At 41.7% G+C, this 18,571-nt stretch overlaps 1 protein-coding gene across 1 annotated transcript; it reads left to right on the top strand.

Annotated features, from left to right (window-relative positions):
- The first annotated feature begins 26 nt into the window (after positions 1-26).
- Positions 27-12,208, top strand: LOC143138933 (uncharacterized). The gene is made up of 9 exons (XM_076299421.1): positions 27-134; positions 2,095-2,158; positions 2,247-2,341; positions 3,086-3,214; positions 3,491-3,605; positions 3,718-3,855; positions 10,362-10,528; positions 11,001-11,083; positions 11,989-12,208. The coding sequence occupies exons 1-9, from the start codon at positions 27-29 to the stop codon at positions 12,185-12,187; spliced, it is 1,098 nt and encodes a 365-aa protein (XP_076155536.1). The 3' UTR covers positions 12,188-12,208.
- Positions 12,209-18,571: the final 6,363 nt, after the last annotated feature.

The raw sequence follows: 18,571 nt of genomic DNA, 5'->3' as shown, positions 1-18,571 counted from the left end.
TCCTCTTTTGTTACCTCCCTTTGTAAATGCAGTGTGTTAGCTACACAGTCCTTAAGACTTTTCTCTATTCACAGATTGTTATTGGTGGAGTGAATGTGGACTTCCTTGCAAAAGGAAAAACAAAACAGTTACTGGTATGGCTTAAGGAACTCGAATGAGTGCTTCAATTTGAAGATGTATTTCATAATATAATAACACTAAATATATTGTGGTATGGAAAAACTGTTTGCCCCCTTCCTGATTTCTGTGTTTGTCGCACCTAAATGTTTCAGATCATCAAACAAATTTAAATATAAGACAAAGATAAAACAAGTAAACACAAAATGCAACTATTAAATTAAGGTTTTTATTATTAAGGGGGGGGGGGGTCCAAACCTACATGGCCCTGTGTGAAAAAGTGCCCCCCCCGCCTGTTAAAACATAACTTGGAGATCCAAAGAAATTCAGGAACAAATGAGAAAGAAAGTAATTGAGATGAGATCTATCAGTCTGGAAAATGTTATAAAGCCATTTCTAAAGCTTTGGGACTCCAGCAAACCACAGTTAGAGCCATTATCTCCTTCTGGCCTTACAATTCACTCCATGCTCTACACATATTCAGACATATAGGGATGCCCTCACTGCTGCCCATGTCCAGGCCAAAAACCCTATTCAGGACTGTGGACAAACTCCTAAAACCCCCTGTCACTGCCTGTCCTAAGACCCCTGAGCAGTGCCAGGCCTTCTTACACTTCTTTGATGATAAAATTAGCCAAATCTACCACTCCTTCAACCCTAATGCTATCTCTCTCTCTTCTTCTCCTCCTTCTCTGGGCCCTCAGCTCTCTCATTTCACCGCTACTGACTCCCTCACCATCACTGACATCATTACTAAGTCCAACTCCTCATCGTGTCAGCTTGACCCTGCCCCCACCCCTCTACTCAAAGGCCGCTATTCGCCAGCAGCAGCATCCATCGAAACCGCCTCAACTCTATACACGATGTGATTGGCCTGATCAAAGTTTGATTTTTCCAGCTCGCAAGCCAACGCAGAGTTGCTAGACTACCCTGGCTACAAACAACATTTACTGCGGCTATGGTGCGTCTAGATTTCTAGGCTACCTGCATGGCAGAGTTCCAAGACGAAAACCACTGCTGAGCAAAAAGAACATTAAGGCTCATCTCATTTTGCCAGAAAACATCTTGATGATCCCAAGACTTTTGGGGAAATACTCTGTGGACTGACGAGACAAAAGTTGAACTTTTTGAAAGGTGTGTGTCCCATTACATCTGGCGTAAAAGGAGAACACTGAATTTTAGAAAAAGAACATCATACCAACAGTAAAATATGGTGGTGGTATTGTGATGGCCTGGGGCTGTTTTGCTTTAGGACCTGGAAGACTGTTATAAATGGAACCATGAATTCTGCTGTCCACCAAAACATCCTGAAGGAAAATGTCCGGCCATCTGTGTGACCTCAAGCTGAAGTGAATTTGGGTTCTGCAGCAGGACGATCAAAAACACACCAGCAAGTCCACCTCTGAATGGCTAAAGAAAAACAAAATGAAGACTTTGGATTTGCCTAGTCAAAGTCCTGACCTGAATCCTATTGAGATGCTGTGGCATGACCGACAGGCATGACCGACAGGACAGGTCATGCTCAAAAACCGTCCTATGTGGCTGAATTACAACAATTCTGCATCTTCTCCCCAGCGCTGTAAAAGAGTCATTGCAAGTTATGGCAGACGCTTGTTTGCAGTTGTTGCTGCTAAGGGCGGCCCAAGCAGTTATTAGGTTTAGGGGGCAATCACTTTTTCACACAGGGCCATAGGTCTGGATTTTGTTTTCCCTTAATAATAACAACCTTCATTTAAAACTGTATATTGTGTTTACTTGTGTTATGTTTTGCTAATATTTAAATTTGTTTGATGATCTGAAACATTTATGTGTGACAAACATGCAAAAAAATAAAAGAAATCAGGAAGGGGGCAAACACTTTTTCACACCACTGTAGGTATAATATTTCAATCTAATTATTGCTGGTTTTATTTGCAATGATAAAAAAACAGTGCTTCATGCTTCCCTGGTCTGTGCATGTGGATTTTTATTTTGCAGTTTGGTCAGACAAACCCAGGAAGTGTCTGTCAGTCATTTGGAGGAGTTGGCAGAAATATTGCCGGTCAGTATGATCTATGCAGTTCTGACCGCTGTTGACACATACACTGGAGGATCTGAGTGATTTCATATTTTGATTTGGTGTCTCGCAGACTGTTTGAGTCGACTAGGCCAAGAAGCTCTCTTCATCTCTGCAGTTGGAGCAGACTCACACGGTGATGCTGTCCTCAACTACTGCAAGCATATGGTGGGTAATGGGTATGCGTGGGAACAGCCCAGGGTGTGCAAGCGTGTGTGTGTGTGTGTGTGTGTACACATGATCTACTTGTTATGGAAACAAACAAATAGCACATGTGGGAATATGTGTGTGTGTGTGTGTGTGTTTACACATGATCTACTTGTTATGGAAACAAACAAATAGCACATGTGGGAATATGTGTGTGTGTGTGTGTGTGTGTGTGTATGTGTGTACATGATCTATTTGTTATGGAAACAAACAAATAGCACATGTGGGAATATGTGTGTGTGTGTGTGTGTGTGTGTGTGTGTGTGTGTGTGTACATGATCTATTTGTTATGGAAACAAACAAATAGCACATGTGGGAATATGTGTGTGTGTGTGTGTACATGATCTATTTGTTATGGAAACAAACAAATAGCACATGTGGGAATATGTGTGTGTGTGTGTGTGTGTACACATGATCTACTTGTTATGGAAACAAACAAATAGCACATGTGGGAATATGTGTGTGTGTGTGTGTGTGTGTACATGATCTATTTGTTATGGAAACAAACAAATAGCACATGCGGGAATACGTGTGTGTGTGTGTGTGTCTGTGTACACATGATCTACTTGTTATGGAAACAAACAAATAGCACATGCGGGAATATGTGTGTGTGTGTGTGTGTGTGTGCTAGTAGACACGGTGCTATATATTGGTTTTGGAAGTCTTCCAGGATCTAATAAAATGTTGTCACTCTTGACACCTCAGAACACCAGTGGAGTGGCACGAGTGAAGGACCAGAGGACGGCCACCTACTGTGCGGTCCTCACGGAGAGCGGAGAGCTGAGCCTGGGCCTGGGCGATATGGACATCCATCAGCACATCAAAGAGCAGTATGTGAGTGGTCAATACATCCATCAGCACATCAAAGAGCAGTATGTGAGTGGTCAATACATCCATCAGCACATCAAAGAGCAGTATGTGAGTGGTCAATACATCCATCAGCACATCAAAGAGCAGTATGTGAGTGGTCAATACATCAGTGGCACTGGGCAACAAACACGAAATCAGAGAGGAACAGAGACCCACTGAGACATAAACAGATACAAAGGACACCCGCACCAGTAGCCGTTTAAAACTGAAATATATTCAACTGTTCTTTTCTTTTCACAGGTGTCCCATTACGAAGAGCAACTCTCAGCCGCCTCTCTTGTGTGTGTCGATGGGAACATTCCTGTGTCCACCATCAACTACGTTTGTTCCGTGGGCAAAAAACATTCCGTCCCAGGTACACAGTGACTAAACCCCAGACACAGCCAGCCGTCACAGGCCCACGGAGACGAGCTAACCGCTAGTTTTCAGAACAGCTCATGCTAAGTGTGTATGGATGTGTTTTGCAGTGTGGTTCGAGCCCACAGATGCTGATAAGGCCTGTAAGCCCTTCCTGTCTGACAGCTGGAAGGCTCTGACCTACACCTCCCCCAACCTCGCTGAGCTCTGCACCATGAACCGCACGCTAGGCCTGCCGACTCCTACAGGTGCGTGTCTCTTCCTCTCGCGCTAGCGCTAGCAAGGATCCTGTGCACAGGATGATGAAGCTGATAAGCAGCGCAGGAACAAACAGCCTGTGCTGCGAGGCCAGGGAGGGGAGCGTGCGAAAGACAACACAGATGCTGACCTGATAGTGAAAGTGCCAGTTTGAAATGTAGTATTCTGTCCATATGACAATGTGTGTCACATACCATAGATAATTGTGTTGATTTACTGTATATTGCATATTTTTTCATACATTTCTATGAATAGTTACTGTGACTTAGATAGATAGATAGTGAAAGTAATTGTAGGTGACTAATTACTTAATATTGATCTTAGACTGGCGAACTTCAGGAAAAACTCAGGAATCAGGTTTATTATGTTACAAGCTGAGAGAGAGTACAAAAAAAGGTCTATGGTCTATGTAGGCCTAGCCCAGGCCTGAGGCCTAGGTTGGCCTGTAGCCAACTTATCCTCTCTTCCGCTACATCCTTAGTCCAAGTCTAGAAAATCTGATCTGACAAACATTGCAGTTTAGTTACTTTTAAATGTTTTAAACAAAGAACAAAATGGCGCCAAGAACAATCCCACTTGGTTGGCTCTTCACTTGGTATCAGACACACCTACTCACACCCACTTCACACCTATATGAATAGCATGAGGAGAGATATCTTATATATCAGAAATATCACTCATAGAATGTTCCAAACAACAAAGAACAAAATGGCGCCAAGAACAATCCCACTTGGTTGGCTCTTCACTTGTTATCAGACACACCTACTCACACCCACTTCACACCTATATGAATAGCATGAGGAGAGATATCTTATATATCAGAAATATCACTTATAGAATGTTCCAAACATTCTCACAATCACATCATTACAATCCTTGTAATGAGACTATCAGAATGATACCAGACATGAATACATTTACATTTCATGATACATGGATACATTATATCAAGGTAGCATCCTTTGTCTTGTGTAAGTGATAGGCCTTAAACCAGCACATTAGCATTCCATTGGGGGAGGGGATGGGGTCTTTGTTTAAAACCATGAAGGGTTACATGGCTAACTAAAAGTAGTCTTGAAGTTAAATTATTATCCATAAATTTTATTGCTATCAATTCCCCCTTTTCAAGTCTGAATGACTTGAAGTTTAAAATAAGATTCCATAACATGAGCCTTCTTGAACAATTTTACAATTCTTTTTTGTTGTTGTTTTTTTTTTTTTATGAAGTCCATAATCAGTCCATAATCAATGTAAGTGTGTGCGTGAGCAAGGAAAGCAGCGTTCAGCATACATCCTTTCTTGCGTTTCTCTTCCGTTGAAGAAGGGTCCTCTTATGAAACTTGAATGTGTCTGCATTGTTTCAGTGTAAGTGTATGCGAGTGCAAAGGGTGTGCATGCAGGCCGCGTTCGGCGTGCACCCTTGTGTCAGTCCAAACAGTCCATGAACAATGGGCCATGAGTGTCTTTGATGATGCGGAGTGCGATGCTGCTTTCGGCACCCCCTTTGCTTTCAGTCAGTCCGGTTTTGTTGCTTCCAGAGTCATGGCAGTTGCTTCTGCCACAGGTTCCGTTGGACCTGTGGTTCCTGAGCCTCGTCCAGTTTCGTCTCATGACATGGCCTAGCCCCGACCGCTGCTGCTGGCTGTACCTGAGCCCAGGGCAGAGTTGTCTGGTCCATCAATCTCGTCCAGTGGCATGGCCTGGTCTCCACGGCTGCTGCTCTGGCGTGGTAGCTGAGCCTGGTTGGTGGAGCCATTCGCCATCTTGAAAGGATCTTCTGATATGTTTGCTTAGTGGTAGTCGAAGACAAAGGCATGTCACACCTCCCTTTGTCCCTTCTGGCATGAAAGAGATTCTGGAGAGTGGATTCACAACAACTTTGAGAGACATTAGCATGAGTGTAAACAGAGTCAAACAGTGTCTCGTGAATGCAGATTCACAAGTCAACAACAGTATGCTAATGTATTCAGTTTCTCAATTGGAGACAGTCACACCTACAGTATGGGTCTTCTAACATAGCAGGGCTATTTATCTCCAAACAGAGACTACACATTTGCATCTATTGGCAAAAGGCCAATATAAAGAAAATAAATAAACTTTGGTTAAGTTTAGATGTTTAAAAGAAAAATAATCCACAGACTCACGTGGGTAGGGTACCCCTGCATGTCTTTTAAAGAGATTTTGCATTAGAAGTGAGGGTCAGTAAAACAAAACAGTAGGCATTTAAAAAATGACCATTTGAGCAAAAAAAACAGTAAACTTAGATGGTATTTCAAGTCAATACCATCTATCTCCCCCTTTTTATAGTTTCTTAACTATAACAGATTGTGATCCCAATATGAATGAAGAAAAGAAAATACACCACTAAAAAAAAACAAAAAACAAATAAAAAGTCATTTCAAACATAAAGAAACTCAAGTTGTGGGTATGAATCCATTCAATTGAACATTTGCCGACATCAAACAAGGCGTAAACATGTAGCAAACATTTCCCATTGGCATACAAGCAAAAAAAAAAATATGTCTTAACATGTTAACCCCAAAAGATGTCCCGCAAATGAAAGAAAGAAAATGGTTGAAATCAACAATGGTTTCCCATTATCACTCCTCTTAGGTTCATATCTCCCCAGTGAAGTTCCTTTTGTGTCCATGGGGGAGAAGCTGGGGGGTTGGTTATAGAATACAGTGCTGCTAGAACAAAGGCAGTGAGATAAGATAGCAAAAGGTGTCAAAAACTTTTGACCCAAGAAAACAAAGAAGGACTTGAAACAAAAAATGGAAACAAACACATATAAAGAAATAAACAAATTTCACACACACAGGGCCGGCCCACACGCGCATTCATTCATACTGGACACACAGACACACACAGCTCCATGGAGCTGGAGGACAACTTTAAACGGGCTGCAGGAAGAATTTCCTGCTTAAAAGAACAAAAGAAGTTTAGTCAAGCCTTTTCAGTTAGCTCATATTAGCTCACAAAGACATCTAGACGCCCCTAGCGGCAGCTAGTTAGCTCAGGCGTACTTAAAAGAGGCCTAACCATGCTCTCTTGAGCTTAGGCCTATGCTGTTTGAGCTTATGCTGTTTTCACACTTGAAAAAGATTACGACATGAATCCTGGATTCATCATCTGAGTGTAGATGTAGCCTAAAACAAAACACCACATCTACTCAAAAACAAAACAAGACTAGTGTTAGCTTAACACTTTGGATTCTAGCCGCTCATACGCTCTTGGTGATAAAAACAAAAACAGCAGCGCCAAGTTCTGTCTAATATTCTGTTTTGGTAATGAAGGAATAAAATGTTCTGTAAACACAAAGGGGCATAAACTACGTAGCTTTTTGGGTCCTGGCCAACGTACCCGTTACCCGCAAAAAATAGATTGCACACGAACCACCGTGTTTAATACTGAGCTGCCTAGCACACTCGCTAATCTATTTACTCTTTATCCAATAAAGAGGCACCCTTGGACTTCAATCCAACACATATATCGACGCTTTACAAAATATGGATCAATTCATCTTGTGCGACGTTTTGCCAAAATCGGGGAAGCACAAATTTATGTCCACTATTAAATTACGGTTTTGCCAAAATATTGCCAAAATCGGGGAAGCACAATTTTGTGTCCACTATTAAGTTACGGTTTTGCCAAAATGTCTACTCACTCAGAATGCCTTTTCCGATATCTTAACGCCCATTCCAAACTGTGGTTAGTAGGAACCGCCCGGATTTACAGATCCACCTTCGTTCATCACCAAAGAAGAAATGCAGATAAAAAGCGTCCTTAACTTGGGAGCTGACACCAGAGCGATGAGAAAAAGAAAAAAGGAAAAAAAAACTGCGGCATCTTAGAATCAGCGACAAAAGTATATTATCTCTGCGGTTGGAACCTCCATGAAAGTAATTGTAGGTGACTAATTACTTAATATTGATCTTAGACTGGCGAACTTCAGGAAAAACTCAGGAATCAGGTTTATTATGTTACAAGCTGAGAGAGAGTACAAAAAAAGGTCTATGGTCTATGTAGGCCTAGCCCAGGCCTGAGGCCTAGGTTGGCCTGTAGCCAACTTATCCTCTCTTCCGCTACATCCTTAGTCCAAGTCTAGAAAATCTGATCTGACAAACATTGCAGTTTAGTTACTTTTAAATGTTTTAAACAAAGAACAAAATGGCGCCAAGAACAATCCCACTTGGTTGGCTCTTCACTTGGTATCAGACACACCTACTCACACCCACTTCACACCTATATGAATAGCATGAGGAGAGATATCTTATATATCAGAAATATCACTTATAGAATGTTCCAAACATTCTCACAATCACATCATTACAATCCTTGTAATGAGACTATCAAAATGATACCAGACATGAATACAAGTAAGTGATAGGCCTTAAACCAGCACATTAGCATTCCATTGGGGGAGGGGATGGGGTCTTTGTTTAAAACCATGAAGGGTTACATGGCTAACTAAAAGTAGTCTTGAAGTTAAATTATTATCCATAAATTTTATTGCTATCAATAGATAGGTACTTGCAAGGGTGTTGTACATGTCCTCATAGTCTGCACCAGCCTCTCCTCTCCACTGGGGTTCCTGACACAGGCTGTGTATGGATATTGTACAAAGACTTTTTTTTTTTTTTTTTAAATGTATACGGTTAATTTATAAAAAGTTCTATAGATACAGTACCTATAAAAAGTATTCACCCTTGGATATTTCCCATTTTACTGCTTTTATAAATGGAGTCTTGACCAGTTCAACAGTGTTTGGTGTCCGGCAAACATAGCACCTAGTCTGATGGCTCATCAGGCCAAAGAACCTTCCTTGTCTTTGGGCAAACTTTAGTCAAGATTTCATAAGACCTTTGTTCTCATAGGGGCCTTGGTGTTTAACTCCTTCAGAGTTCTCATAGGGGCCTTGGTGTTTAACTCCTTCAGAGTTCTCATAGGGGCCTTGGTGTGTAACTCCTTCAGAGTTCTCATAGGGGCCTTGGTGTTTAACTCCTTCAGAGTGGTCATAGGTGCCCCCACCAGTTTGTGGTGACTACCTGGGGCTGCTCTGGGCAGATTTGCACATATGCCATACAGTATTCCTTACATTCCTTAATGATGGATTTCACTGAACTCCAGGGGATGTTCAGTGAATTTTTTTTTGTATCCATCCCCTGATTTATGCTTTTCAATAACATTTTCTCTGAGATGTTCTTTTGTCTTCATGGTGGAATTATAGCCAGGAATACGGTTTAATCAGTGACTGGACCTTCCACAGGTTTCTCTGAAATTACTATACTATACACATTAATGCATTCAGGCGATATCCATTTCACTAATTGTGAGACTACTAGCATCACCCAATCACTCAATAAAGTGTAACTCCCGCGAAAATTGACCCCAATGACACAACCCCGACCCCTCCCCACCCCACCAAACTGTCCCCCTACCAGCTTCTCCAACCCAGTATGGCAAGGATTGGTTGTACTGTCACGTTTGGTTAATCTATTCTCCGTGCTGGGGTTGGAGGAGCTGGTAGGGGGACAGTTGGTAAGTGTTCTTAACAGTCTTCTGTAATAAACTCTGGGTTCACTAACTGCGTTGTTGGTGCTTCTTCAAGCTACTGAAGAGGTTTGGTGCTGTTTTGAACAGTATTAATGGTTAAAAGATGCTATTTGGGAAGCGTTTAGCTCACCGCCCTTAGCTAATCCACTGTTTGTGATTTGGGGCTATAGCGTATACCGGAGCAAGCTCTGTAGTGGTTGATCAACGAAAAATACTGTCTCCACGGCTTATTTGATGTGTTTTAATGCAGAAAAAGACCCTGGGGTCAATTTTTTCCAGTTACACTTACACAATAGCCTGGGTATTCCCATGCTGCCTTGCGCGCGATTTGATTCACGCTGCTAAGGCAGCCTGGAAACTACCGCCCTAATTTTTGCCTCAGATAGGGAACCAATCACAGAACAGGGGGGAAAGCAAGACGATGATGAGCTATGCACAGACGCATTTGATAGACATCCGTGGCACCCAATAAACGGATCTGGGCATTTTTTTCAAATACGAGAAAATGAACGTTTGGTTCCCAGACCACGTCTCATTGAGAAGTGGTGGCGCTAGCCAGGCTACTTACACAAGCTACATTGTATCAATTCATGGGTTAACTCTTGGGGGAAATTCTCCCATCTAGCAGTGAGATGGTATATTGCAACAGACTCCATTTTATATATATTTTTAAATATCCAAGGAGGGTGAATAGTTTTTATAGGCACTTGTATCGACACCATATTACACCTACATTCCCATTTATTCATTTAGCAGATGCTTTTAAAATCCAAAGCAACAAAATGAGGAATAACATTGAAGCCACAATGCAGAGGAGACCTTATGTAACAATAAATATTATAATGTTGGTATATGTAGTTACTAGAAATTAAGTAAAATCTCTGAGTTGAGCTAAAATTTCTGTCTGAAGTGACGGAGTTGATCACCCCTCTCCCCTCAGTGCTGCCGGAGTCCCTGGAGGAGTTGCTGAGCTGCGCTGCGTCTCTCTCTCGCCCCCTGCTGGAGCACCTGCAGTGTGTGGTGGTTACGCTGGGCCCAATGGGAGTGCTGTTGTGTGGGGAGCATGAAGCAGGCTCCGTCAACCTGCAGCCCAGGAGACACAGAAGGGTGAGGAGGCCTCAAACGGCCAGCCAAATCTCAACAGAACACTGGGCATGCTACAGATATTAAAGGATATAGGATATGGACACTGGGCATGCTACAGATATTAAAGGATATAGGATATGGACACTGGGCATGCTACAGATATTAAAGGATATAGGATATGGACACTGGGCATGCTACAGATATTAAAGGATATAGGATATAGACACTGGGCATGCTACAGATATTAAAGGATATAGGATATGGACATTCAGTCTGCTCCTGGTGCCCCCTGCTTAGGTCAGTGTAATTACGTTGTGGATCAGGGGATGATGAGAACAGATTCAGAGCAGTGGTGGGAAGGGGATGAAGGTCTGGAGGTCCTGTAATTGTGACGATGGTTTGATGTCTGTAATTGTGACTGGTTTGATGTCTGTAATTGTGACGATGGTTTGATGTCTGTAATTGTGACGATGGTTTGATGTCTGTATTTCAGAAGGGACGTTTGTGTGCCCTTCACTATCCTGCTCTGGCCGTCTCCGCAGACGACACTGTGAATGTGTCTGGAGCTGGTGACAGGTAAGCTACTCCAGGACACCAATGGCCCAAGACATCAATAAAGGCACCAAAGCTGTGATGAAGAAATATGTATTAATATGTATTTTATTAATATGTATATTATGCAGTGCCATGCAAAACCTTTAGGCACATTTTGAAAAAAAGTAGATGTTTTCAAAATTATATAATAAGCACGTCCATTTCATTATTTATTTATTTTTTCAAAAATGCTGGAAAATCTAAATATATTTTCTTTTGGCACAGTAAAGCAGAAGATAGAAAATATATTCAACTTTTGCACTGCTGTGGTAATAATGTAATAATAATAATCTCAACATCTCAGTGGATTTGAATAGTGTCCCTTTTAAATAATGTAGTTGGAGTGACTATTCACTGTAGCTGTGAGTGTGTATCATCTGAGCTGTGCCGTGTGTGAGCTTCATATGTGCCCTAATGGGGGTGTTGGCTGTTGTAGCTGTGAGTGTGTGTATGAGTGTGTGTGAGAGCTTCATATGTGCCCTAATGGGGGTGTTGGCTGTTGTAGCTGTGAGTGTGTGTATGAGTGTGTGTGTGAGCTTCATATGTGCCCTAATGGGGGTGTTGGCTGTTGTAGCTGTGAGTGTGTGTATGAGTGTGTGTGAGAGCTTCATATGTGCCCTAATGGGGGTGTTGGCTGTTGTAGCTGTGAGTGTGTGTATGAGTGTGTGTGAGAGCTTCATATGTGCCCTAATGGGGGTGTTGGCTGTTGTAGCTGTGAGTGTGTGTATGAGTGTGTGTGAGAGCTTCATATGTGCCCTAATGGGGGTGTTGGCTGTTGTAGCTGTGTTGTATGAGTCTTCATAATGTATCTGCCTTTATGGGGGGTGTGGGTGTGTATCATCTGAGCTGTGCTGTGTGAGAGCTTCATATGTGGCCTTGTCCACCAGCCTTGCGGGGGGGATGATGGTGGGCATTCTGCTGGGCTGGGACACTCACGCCTGCGTGCACATGGGCCTTCTGGCGGCGCGGCTCTCCCTGGCCTCACCCCACCCCATCACCCCCATGCTGACGCTTGACGCCGTCCACCCACTCAGGGCCCAGCCCCACCCGTGGCCCCAGCCCACCTGCCTGTGGATGGAGGCGTGAGGGACACCGCACCGCTCCACACCGCACCGTCCCGTCTCCACCCGAGCAGCCTGACGTCCCTCTCTTTTCAGCGAGGTTGAGGTTTACATTTTTACAATTTAAGGAGCGTTTGCGTGTTTCACGTAAGGATTGCTTTTTAATCATGCTGTACAAAAAGCAACCGCTTCATCACAGTATTATTGAGTTTGAGATTGTATTGACCATTGCATTGCAGTCCTGCCTCAGGCCTGTATTGTTTCACAGAATTGAAGCCCAGTTCTTCACCAAATATGCATAATATACTGCCTTAAAAGTACATAAACTATATGATAATGCTTCAAAAGTTAATTATATGTGTAGTAGGAATGGATAAATGATTAACATATGATTGACTAAGAAGAAACAAGGAGAGCCAAACATTTGAGCATCATTGGAAAAAATCTTAACATGCGCTGGGTGTTTCTCCTGTTTTAATCCATTCTAGTGTCTTTATAACATGCGCTGGGTGTTTCTCTAGTGCATTGGGATGTGCAATACTAGAGGTTCACTCTTCAGCATTACTTGTGTGACTGACACGTGACTTTTTCTGATCAAATGTTTTGGTCTTCTAATTTCATGTATTTTATGGGTTTCCTAAACACACCCTATGGTGTCGAAAGAAATAAAACACATTCTAATCAATCAAAGAAATAAAACACATTCTAATCAATCAATAGAAAGATAACAAAGTTACATTCTTTCCTTCAATGTGTCATTTTTATAGTGAACATATTAATAAACATACAGTAAGTGTTATGATTAACATATTAACAAACATTATTGTCATAAACATTATTGATCCTAAAGGTTCCCACAAATGATGTTTCAACCATCTCATTCACATGAATTCAGTTTCAGACTACAGTTCATCCTTTGACCAGGTGTTCAACACCATCCCATCCCTCTGTGTCCTCCTCCTCGGCCTGATGTCTGGAGGCAGTCCAGTCTGTCAGCTCTGCTCTGATTAAACACGACACAATAGTTTCATCAGAACTTCACACTCAAAGAACTAATGACTCTTTTACTCTTTTTTTCTCATGCTAAAAGCTTTGAAACAACCCCAGTTTCAGTAACACAGAACAGATGAAACGAATGGAATTGAGCCATGAGTAATGCATTGAGTCAGTCGAGTAGAGCACACACCAATGTGTGACCTGGCAGTCCCAGACAGATGAAGGGCAGATTGAGGTTCCAGCTCAGGTCATCCCATAGGCCTCCATTGCTCATATCTACTGCATCCCATAGGCCTCCATTGCTCATATCTACTGCATCCCATAGGCCTCCATTGCTCATATCTACTGCATCCCATAGGCCTCCATTGCTCATATCTATTTCTGTGCAGCCCTCTTCACTGCCGTAGTTGTCTGGTTTCCCAGACATCCAGTACCGGAAGGAAGACATTTGGCGTTTGTCTGAACGCTCCCAGCTATCCTAGAAGAGGTCAGTCCAGTATGTATGTCCATATCCTTCCTTCTATTTCCTTTTCAACTGTTGAGTTTGGAATAGAAGCAAGGTCAGTGTAGCTTTCCCTGCAAAATGTTGAGCTTTCCCTGCAACGTTGAGCTTGGGACCATGGCATGGCAATGTTTCCAACAGGTTTTGCGCCATCACTCTCTGTGGTAAAGCAAAATACAAGAGGAGTAAGAGACAAGATACAAGCGACATATTCCAGAATACAGGCCTACATGTGGAGGTAACAGCTTGATGGGCCTCTTAACTCTTCAAGCAATCTTGAAAAGAGGATCTGGGAGTTGCATTTGTTTTGAATCCGATTGTTTTGAATAAGTACATGAAATGTAAATGACCGCTCACCAAATGCAAATAAACACATGCAAAAACCACATATGCAGCAATTAAACACAAATGCAATAATTAAATATTGCAGACAAAAAATATGTATCAATATAAGTGCAATTCAAAGTTGTTCATGTTGATGTGCAAAGTTACTCACCATCAAAGCAAAATAAATCTTTTTGTTCTGAACATGGTGCATCGCATGGCACCATTCTCCATGACATGACATCTCCAGAGCATTGTGAACACATGTTTCTACAATAACGGACGTTAACTTTAATGTCACCAAATCAGTGTTGTATAAAGTACTAGAAAGCAATACTTGAGTAAAAGTACAAGTATCGCACTAGAAAAAGACTTTGGTAGAAGTGAAAGTTACCTTTTAGAATATTACTTAAGTAAAAGTCTTAAAGTATCTGATATATACTGTACTTAAGTATCAAAAGTAATTTTCTGATATTTAATGTACTTAAGTATTTGAAGTAAAAGTAAAAAGCAAGCGGTTTTATTTTGAACTTTTATTGTGAACTTTATTTTGGCTTTCTTATAGTAAAGCATAAAGCATATTCAGGGTTCCCATATCTTCTTAATCTCATTCATCAAATCAGAATCTAGGACTTTTCAGGCACAATTCTCTTAAGTTCAAAGAACAAACAGCATATTTTTAGAGCTGACATCAAAGAAAAAAAAACAGAAACAGAAATGTCACTTTTGTAGAAACTTCAGGTAAAAATGAAAAATAAATAACTTATTTCTTTTTAAAAAAATGACCTGCTTGTATATGCCAGTCATTAGTTGAAACTGAAAAGGTGTCTGTTCATCTTCAAAAGAAGCTGGTTTTCAAAGTTGCCAGAATTCAGTGCTTGGGAGTTTCAGGCCCAAGACCGGCCCACGTTTTCCATAGTGGTGGAAATTGGATAAATGAAGCAACATTTCAGCTCTTACTATCCTGTAGTTTTTATTAGTACCATGGTTCAACAAACGTGTAAAGGTTATATAATAATTCACTTCAACTAAGAAGTTAACAAAAAATATTCCACTATTCCACAAGTTAACAAAAACAGAAAGAAAGAAAGAAAGCCTTTGAAATGTAGCCTATCCCACGCTTCCACAAAGAGGCATATTGAACTAATGTTTAGGCTGTTTTTTGCATAGGCTATATTGTTGTTTGGTGATTTAGCCTACTCCTTTACTACACCCTCTTCTGAGCAAACAAGGCATATAGGTTTATCATGTAGGTATTTGCTCTTTCTTACATTAAATAACTAATTTATCCTCTCTACTTGTCCCTGTAGTCATGGCCTCCTCATCACTAATTTCGGGCTCATCATTTTCAGTGGTCGACTGGTTGATCTGCTGCTCAGTCTCTCCTGGCCTCTTTCTACCATCCATCCTTCCTGGCGTTTGTGTCTACTGTAGGGCCGGCTCGGCTATCCGTATCTGAGAAAACTTTTTGGAAAAGACGGGCTATATGGACCCAACCAAATCTTTTTGGGATTGGAGAACTCCCTCACTTAGGCTACAACCCATGCAGAGGCATTGCATTGGTGTCATGCACAGAATGCGGAACGTGTCCTACTTTAAGAAAAGATAGGCTAACGTGACAAATGTCAATATTTTTTTCCTCGACCGGTCCAAAAGTGAAGCGGCCAACCGGGAATTCTCCAGATTTTCCACCCCGGGCCTGATTCAGTCTTACTCTTCTTGGACTGAAGACAAGTCCTGCGATGCTAAAAAGCCTTTCACATGCCGCTGAGGCAGGTAGCGGAGTGTTCAGCTTCACAGAAAGCTGCCAATGTACAGAAACATTCCTTGCAAATACGGCCACGGGTGTATGACGTTATCTTCACCACTACCCTGTTCACCGAGTTCACCACTATCGTCGGGGTGGTCGTCTATGATAACGGGAGGTCATCCAGTGGGTGCTCGTGCTTCCATTGCAGTTGTGCGTCCTCCTGCTTTAGCAACAAACAAGCTGAAATAGAGCGCGGAGCGTGCCTAATGCAATCTAGCAGTGATTCGCCAGACCTCCCTCTAATTTTATGTTTTAGTAACTAGTAACGAAGATGCTTAGTGGAAATATAACGGAGTAAAAGTATACATTTTATCTAGGAAATGTAGTGGAGTAAAAGTGAAAGTTGAGATAAATTTAAATAGCGAAGTAAAGTACAGATACGTGACATTTCTACTTAAGTACAGTAACGAAGTATTTGTACTCCGTTACATTACAACACTGCACCAAATGCCTGGAGACATGAATGCCCCCAAGGTTGTCAGTTTTGCATTTAATAGTGACTCGACTCGGACTTGAACACTGGGGACTCGGACTCGAGGCATAGTGACTTGACTACAACACACCCACCCACCATCCCAGTGTAGTCCCACCTTTCTGGCAGACACAGGCGCAGCTCATCCCGAGAGCCTCACTTTAGTCTAAATGCAAACCCCAGAGCCATCAGTCAAATGGAGTTTAAATTTGACCTTTTGTCTTTCAAGGGCCACTTCAGACAAAGACATCACTACTTGTGCAATGCCATGCAGTTCAACAACAGACATTTTCTACTTTTTTTATTTAAAAGATACAAAATATTACATGGTGGATATCCTCTTCATCAACTATGGCAGGCATCTAGTAACAATAAATTAATAAGTAACAAATTCATCTAAAAAGAACGACAAAGAACTTTCACTGTGTAAATATGTATTGTAATAGAGGACCCATGACCCTGGATGAACCAATCCTGTTAGAGGAATGGTCTGCAATTCTCTGCTCCGTATTCTACAAACCTTTATAAAATGCTATAGAAGAAGATTTGTTGCTGCTGTTTTACTGGCAAAGGGAGGTTTTGAATAAATTTGCTTTGCTTTTCAAGTTTAGATTTACAGTGTGCAATTCAGATAACTCACCAAAAGACATTTCTTATAAACTAATCTTTTTTACTAATCTTTGCCAGGGGTGCCAATAATGTGACATTACTGTGAAAGAAGAGTCCTCAACACCGATGCCCTCTGACATGTCTTTATTGTTTGCTTCTGGGTACCAGTTTGCATTTCTGGTCCTCACACCGTCACAATCTCTGGGTGTCAACACACCAAAAGGTTAGATACTGTAGTTCTACACACACAAGCTACAGCAAGCTAAGGAAAAGTATTAAGTCATTTGTTGTAACTGAGATATAAAAGGCCGTCTACAAGCAGAGGCATGTGCCGTGATATAATAAGCTCTATCTAGCTCATCTGTCTATCAATGTAATACGCAAACCCTACACTATCCCCATTCTCTTTGCACATTACAATGCTGTTTAAAAGCTTAAAGTCTAGCTAAAATATAACTTCTGGAATTGCAAAACATTATGTTTTAGAGTCTGGTCCAGTGAGTGACTACAAGTGGTCATTGTCTGGCCCTAAACAGCCTCCCATCACTCTGCCTCCTCCACGCCAGTCTGATGTCCGGAGGCAGTCCACTCGCAATCAGCTTGGATTTGATCTGAAAAACAACAGAAACATCTCCATCATCAATAGCAAATTCAGATGATAATCCTGTGCAGATACTTTATACTTTCATGTGCATTGGTGTGATTTCAACTTTAAATGGATAACTCTCATTGTCATTAAAATAATATTAGAAACAGTACCATGCATCATCAAGTAAAATTAGAATTAGAATTGCATATTGGAATATAAACAATACTGTGGAATTACACAAAACAAAGACAACTATGTGCTGTCATATCAACTATGTGCTGTCATATCAAAGGCAACTATGTGCTGTCTATGTGCTGTCATACCAAAGGCAACTATGTGCTGTCATATCAAAGGCAACTATGTGCCGTCATATCACAGGCCCATCATTTCATTGTTCTTGTGTTTCACTTCAGGCCACTAACCTGCTCCAGGATGGCCACTGACAGGTCATTTAAGCGCAGATCTCCAACAGAGGAAAACGTCACCTGAACAATCTGCTTTTTTCCCTCTGGAGAGTCACAGAATCACAAATACTCACTGGTGCAGCAGACCCACCTAAGAGGACTACTGACTATATATATATAGTTGTTATGTTATTATAGAGAGATAACATTTACATTTATTTATGTAGCAGATACTATTGTTCAAAGTGACTTACATATGTCAACTTTATTACAAGGGATTACATTGTCCCCAGAGCAACTTGGAGTTTAAGTGCCTTGCTCAAGGTGGAACGGTGGAAGCCAGGAATTGAACCCACAACTTTCAGTCTATAGCCCAGCTCCTTAACCACTACACTACCATTGCACACTAGCCCAGCTCCACTACACTACCACTGCACACTAGCCCAGCTCCACTACACTACCACTGCACACTAGCCCAGCTCCTTACACTACCACTGCACACTAGCCCAGCTCCTTAACCACTGCACTGCCACTGCCCAGTTACCTACAGTATGCTATATTATTTCAGATTGTTGGATCAGTGCACTCAAAAAGTGAATGCAATATTTTCTAAACTTCGGACTCACCTCCCAGACAGATGAAGGGCAGATTAAGGTTACAGCTCAGGTCATCCCATAGGCCTCCATTGCTCATATCTACTGCT

This window comes from Alosa pseudoharengus, unplaced genomic scaffold (genome assembly GCF_046254945.1).
Source record: "Alosa pseudoharengus isolate Yale_2024_CS ecotype anadromous, Long Island Sound unplaced genomic scaffold, YU_APseudo_1.1 YU_APseudo_1.1_scf_10, whole genome shotgun sequence".
NCBI lineage: Eukaryota > Metazoa > Chordata > Actinopteri > Clupeiformes > Clupeidae > Alosa > Alosa pseudoharengus.
The sequence above is the reverse complement of the archived record's forward strand: the minus strand, read 5'-3'. Positions and strand labels throughout refer to the sequence as shown.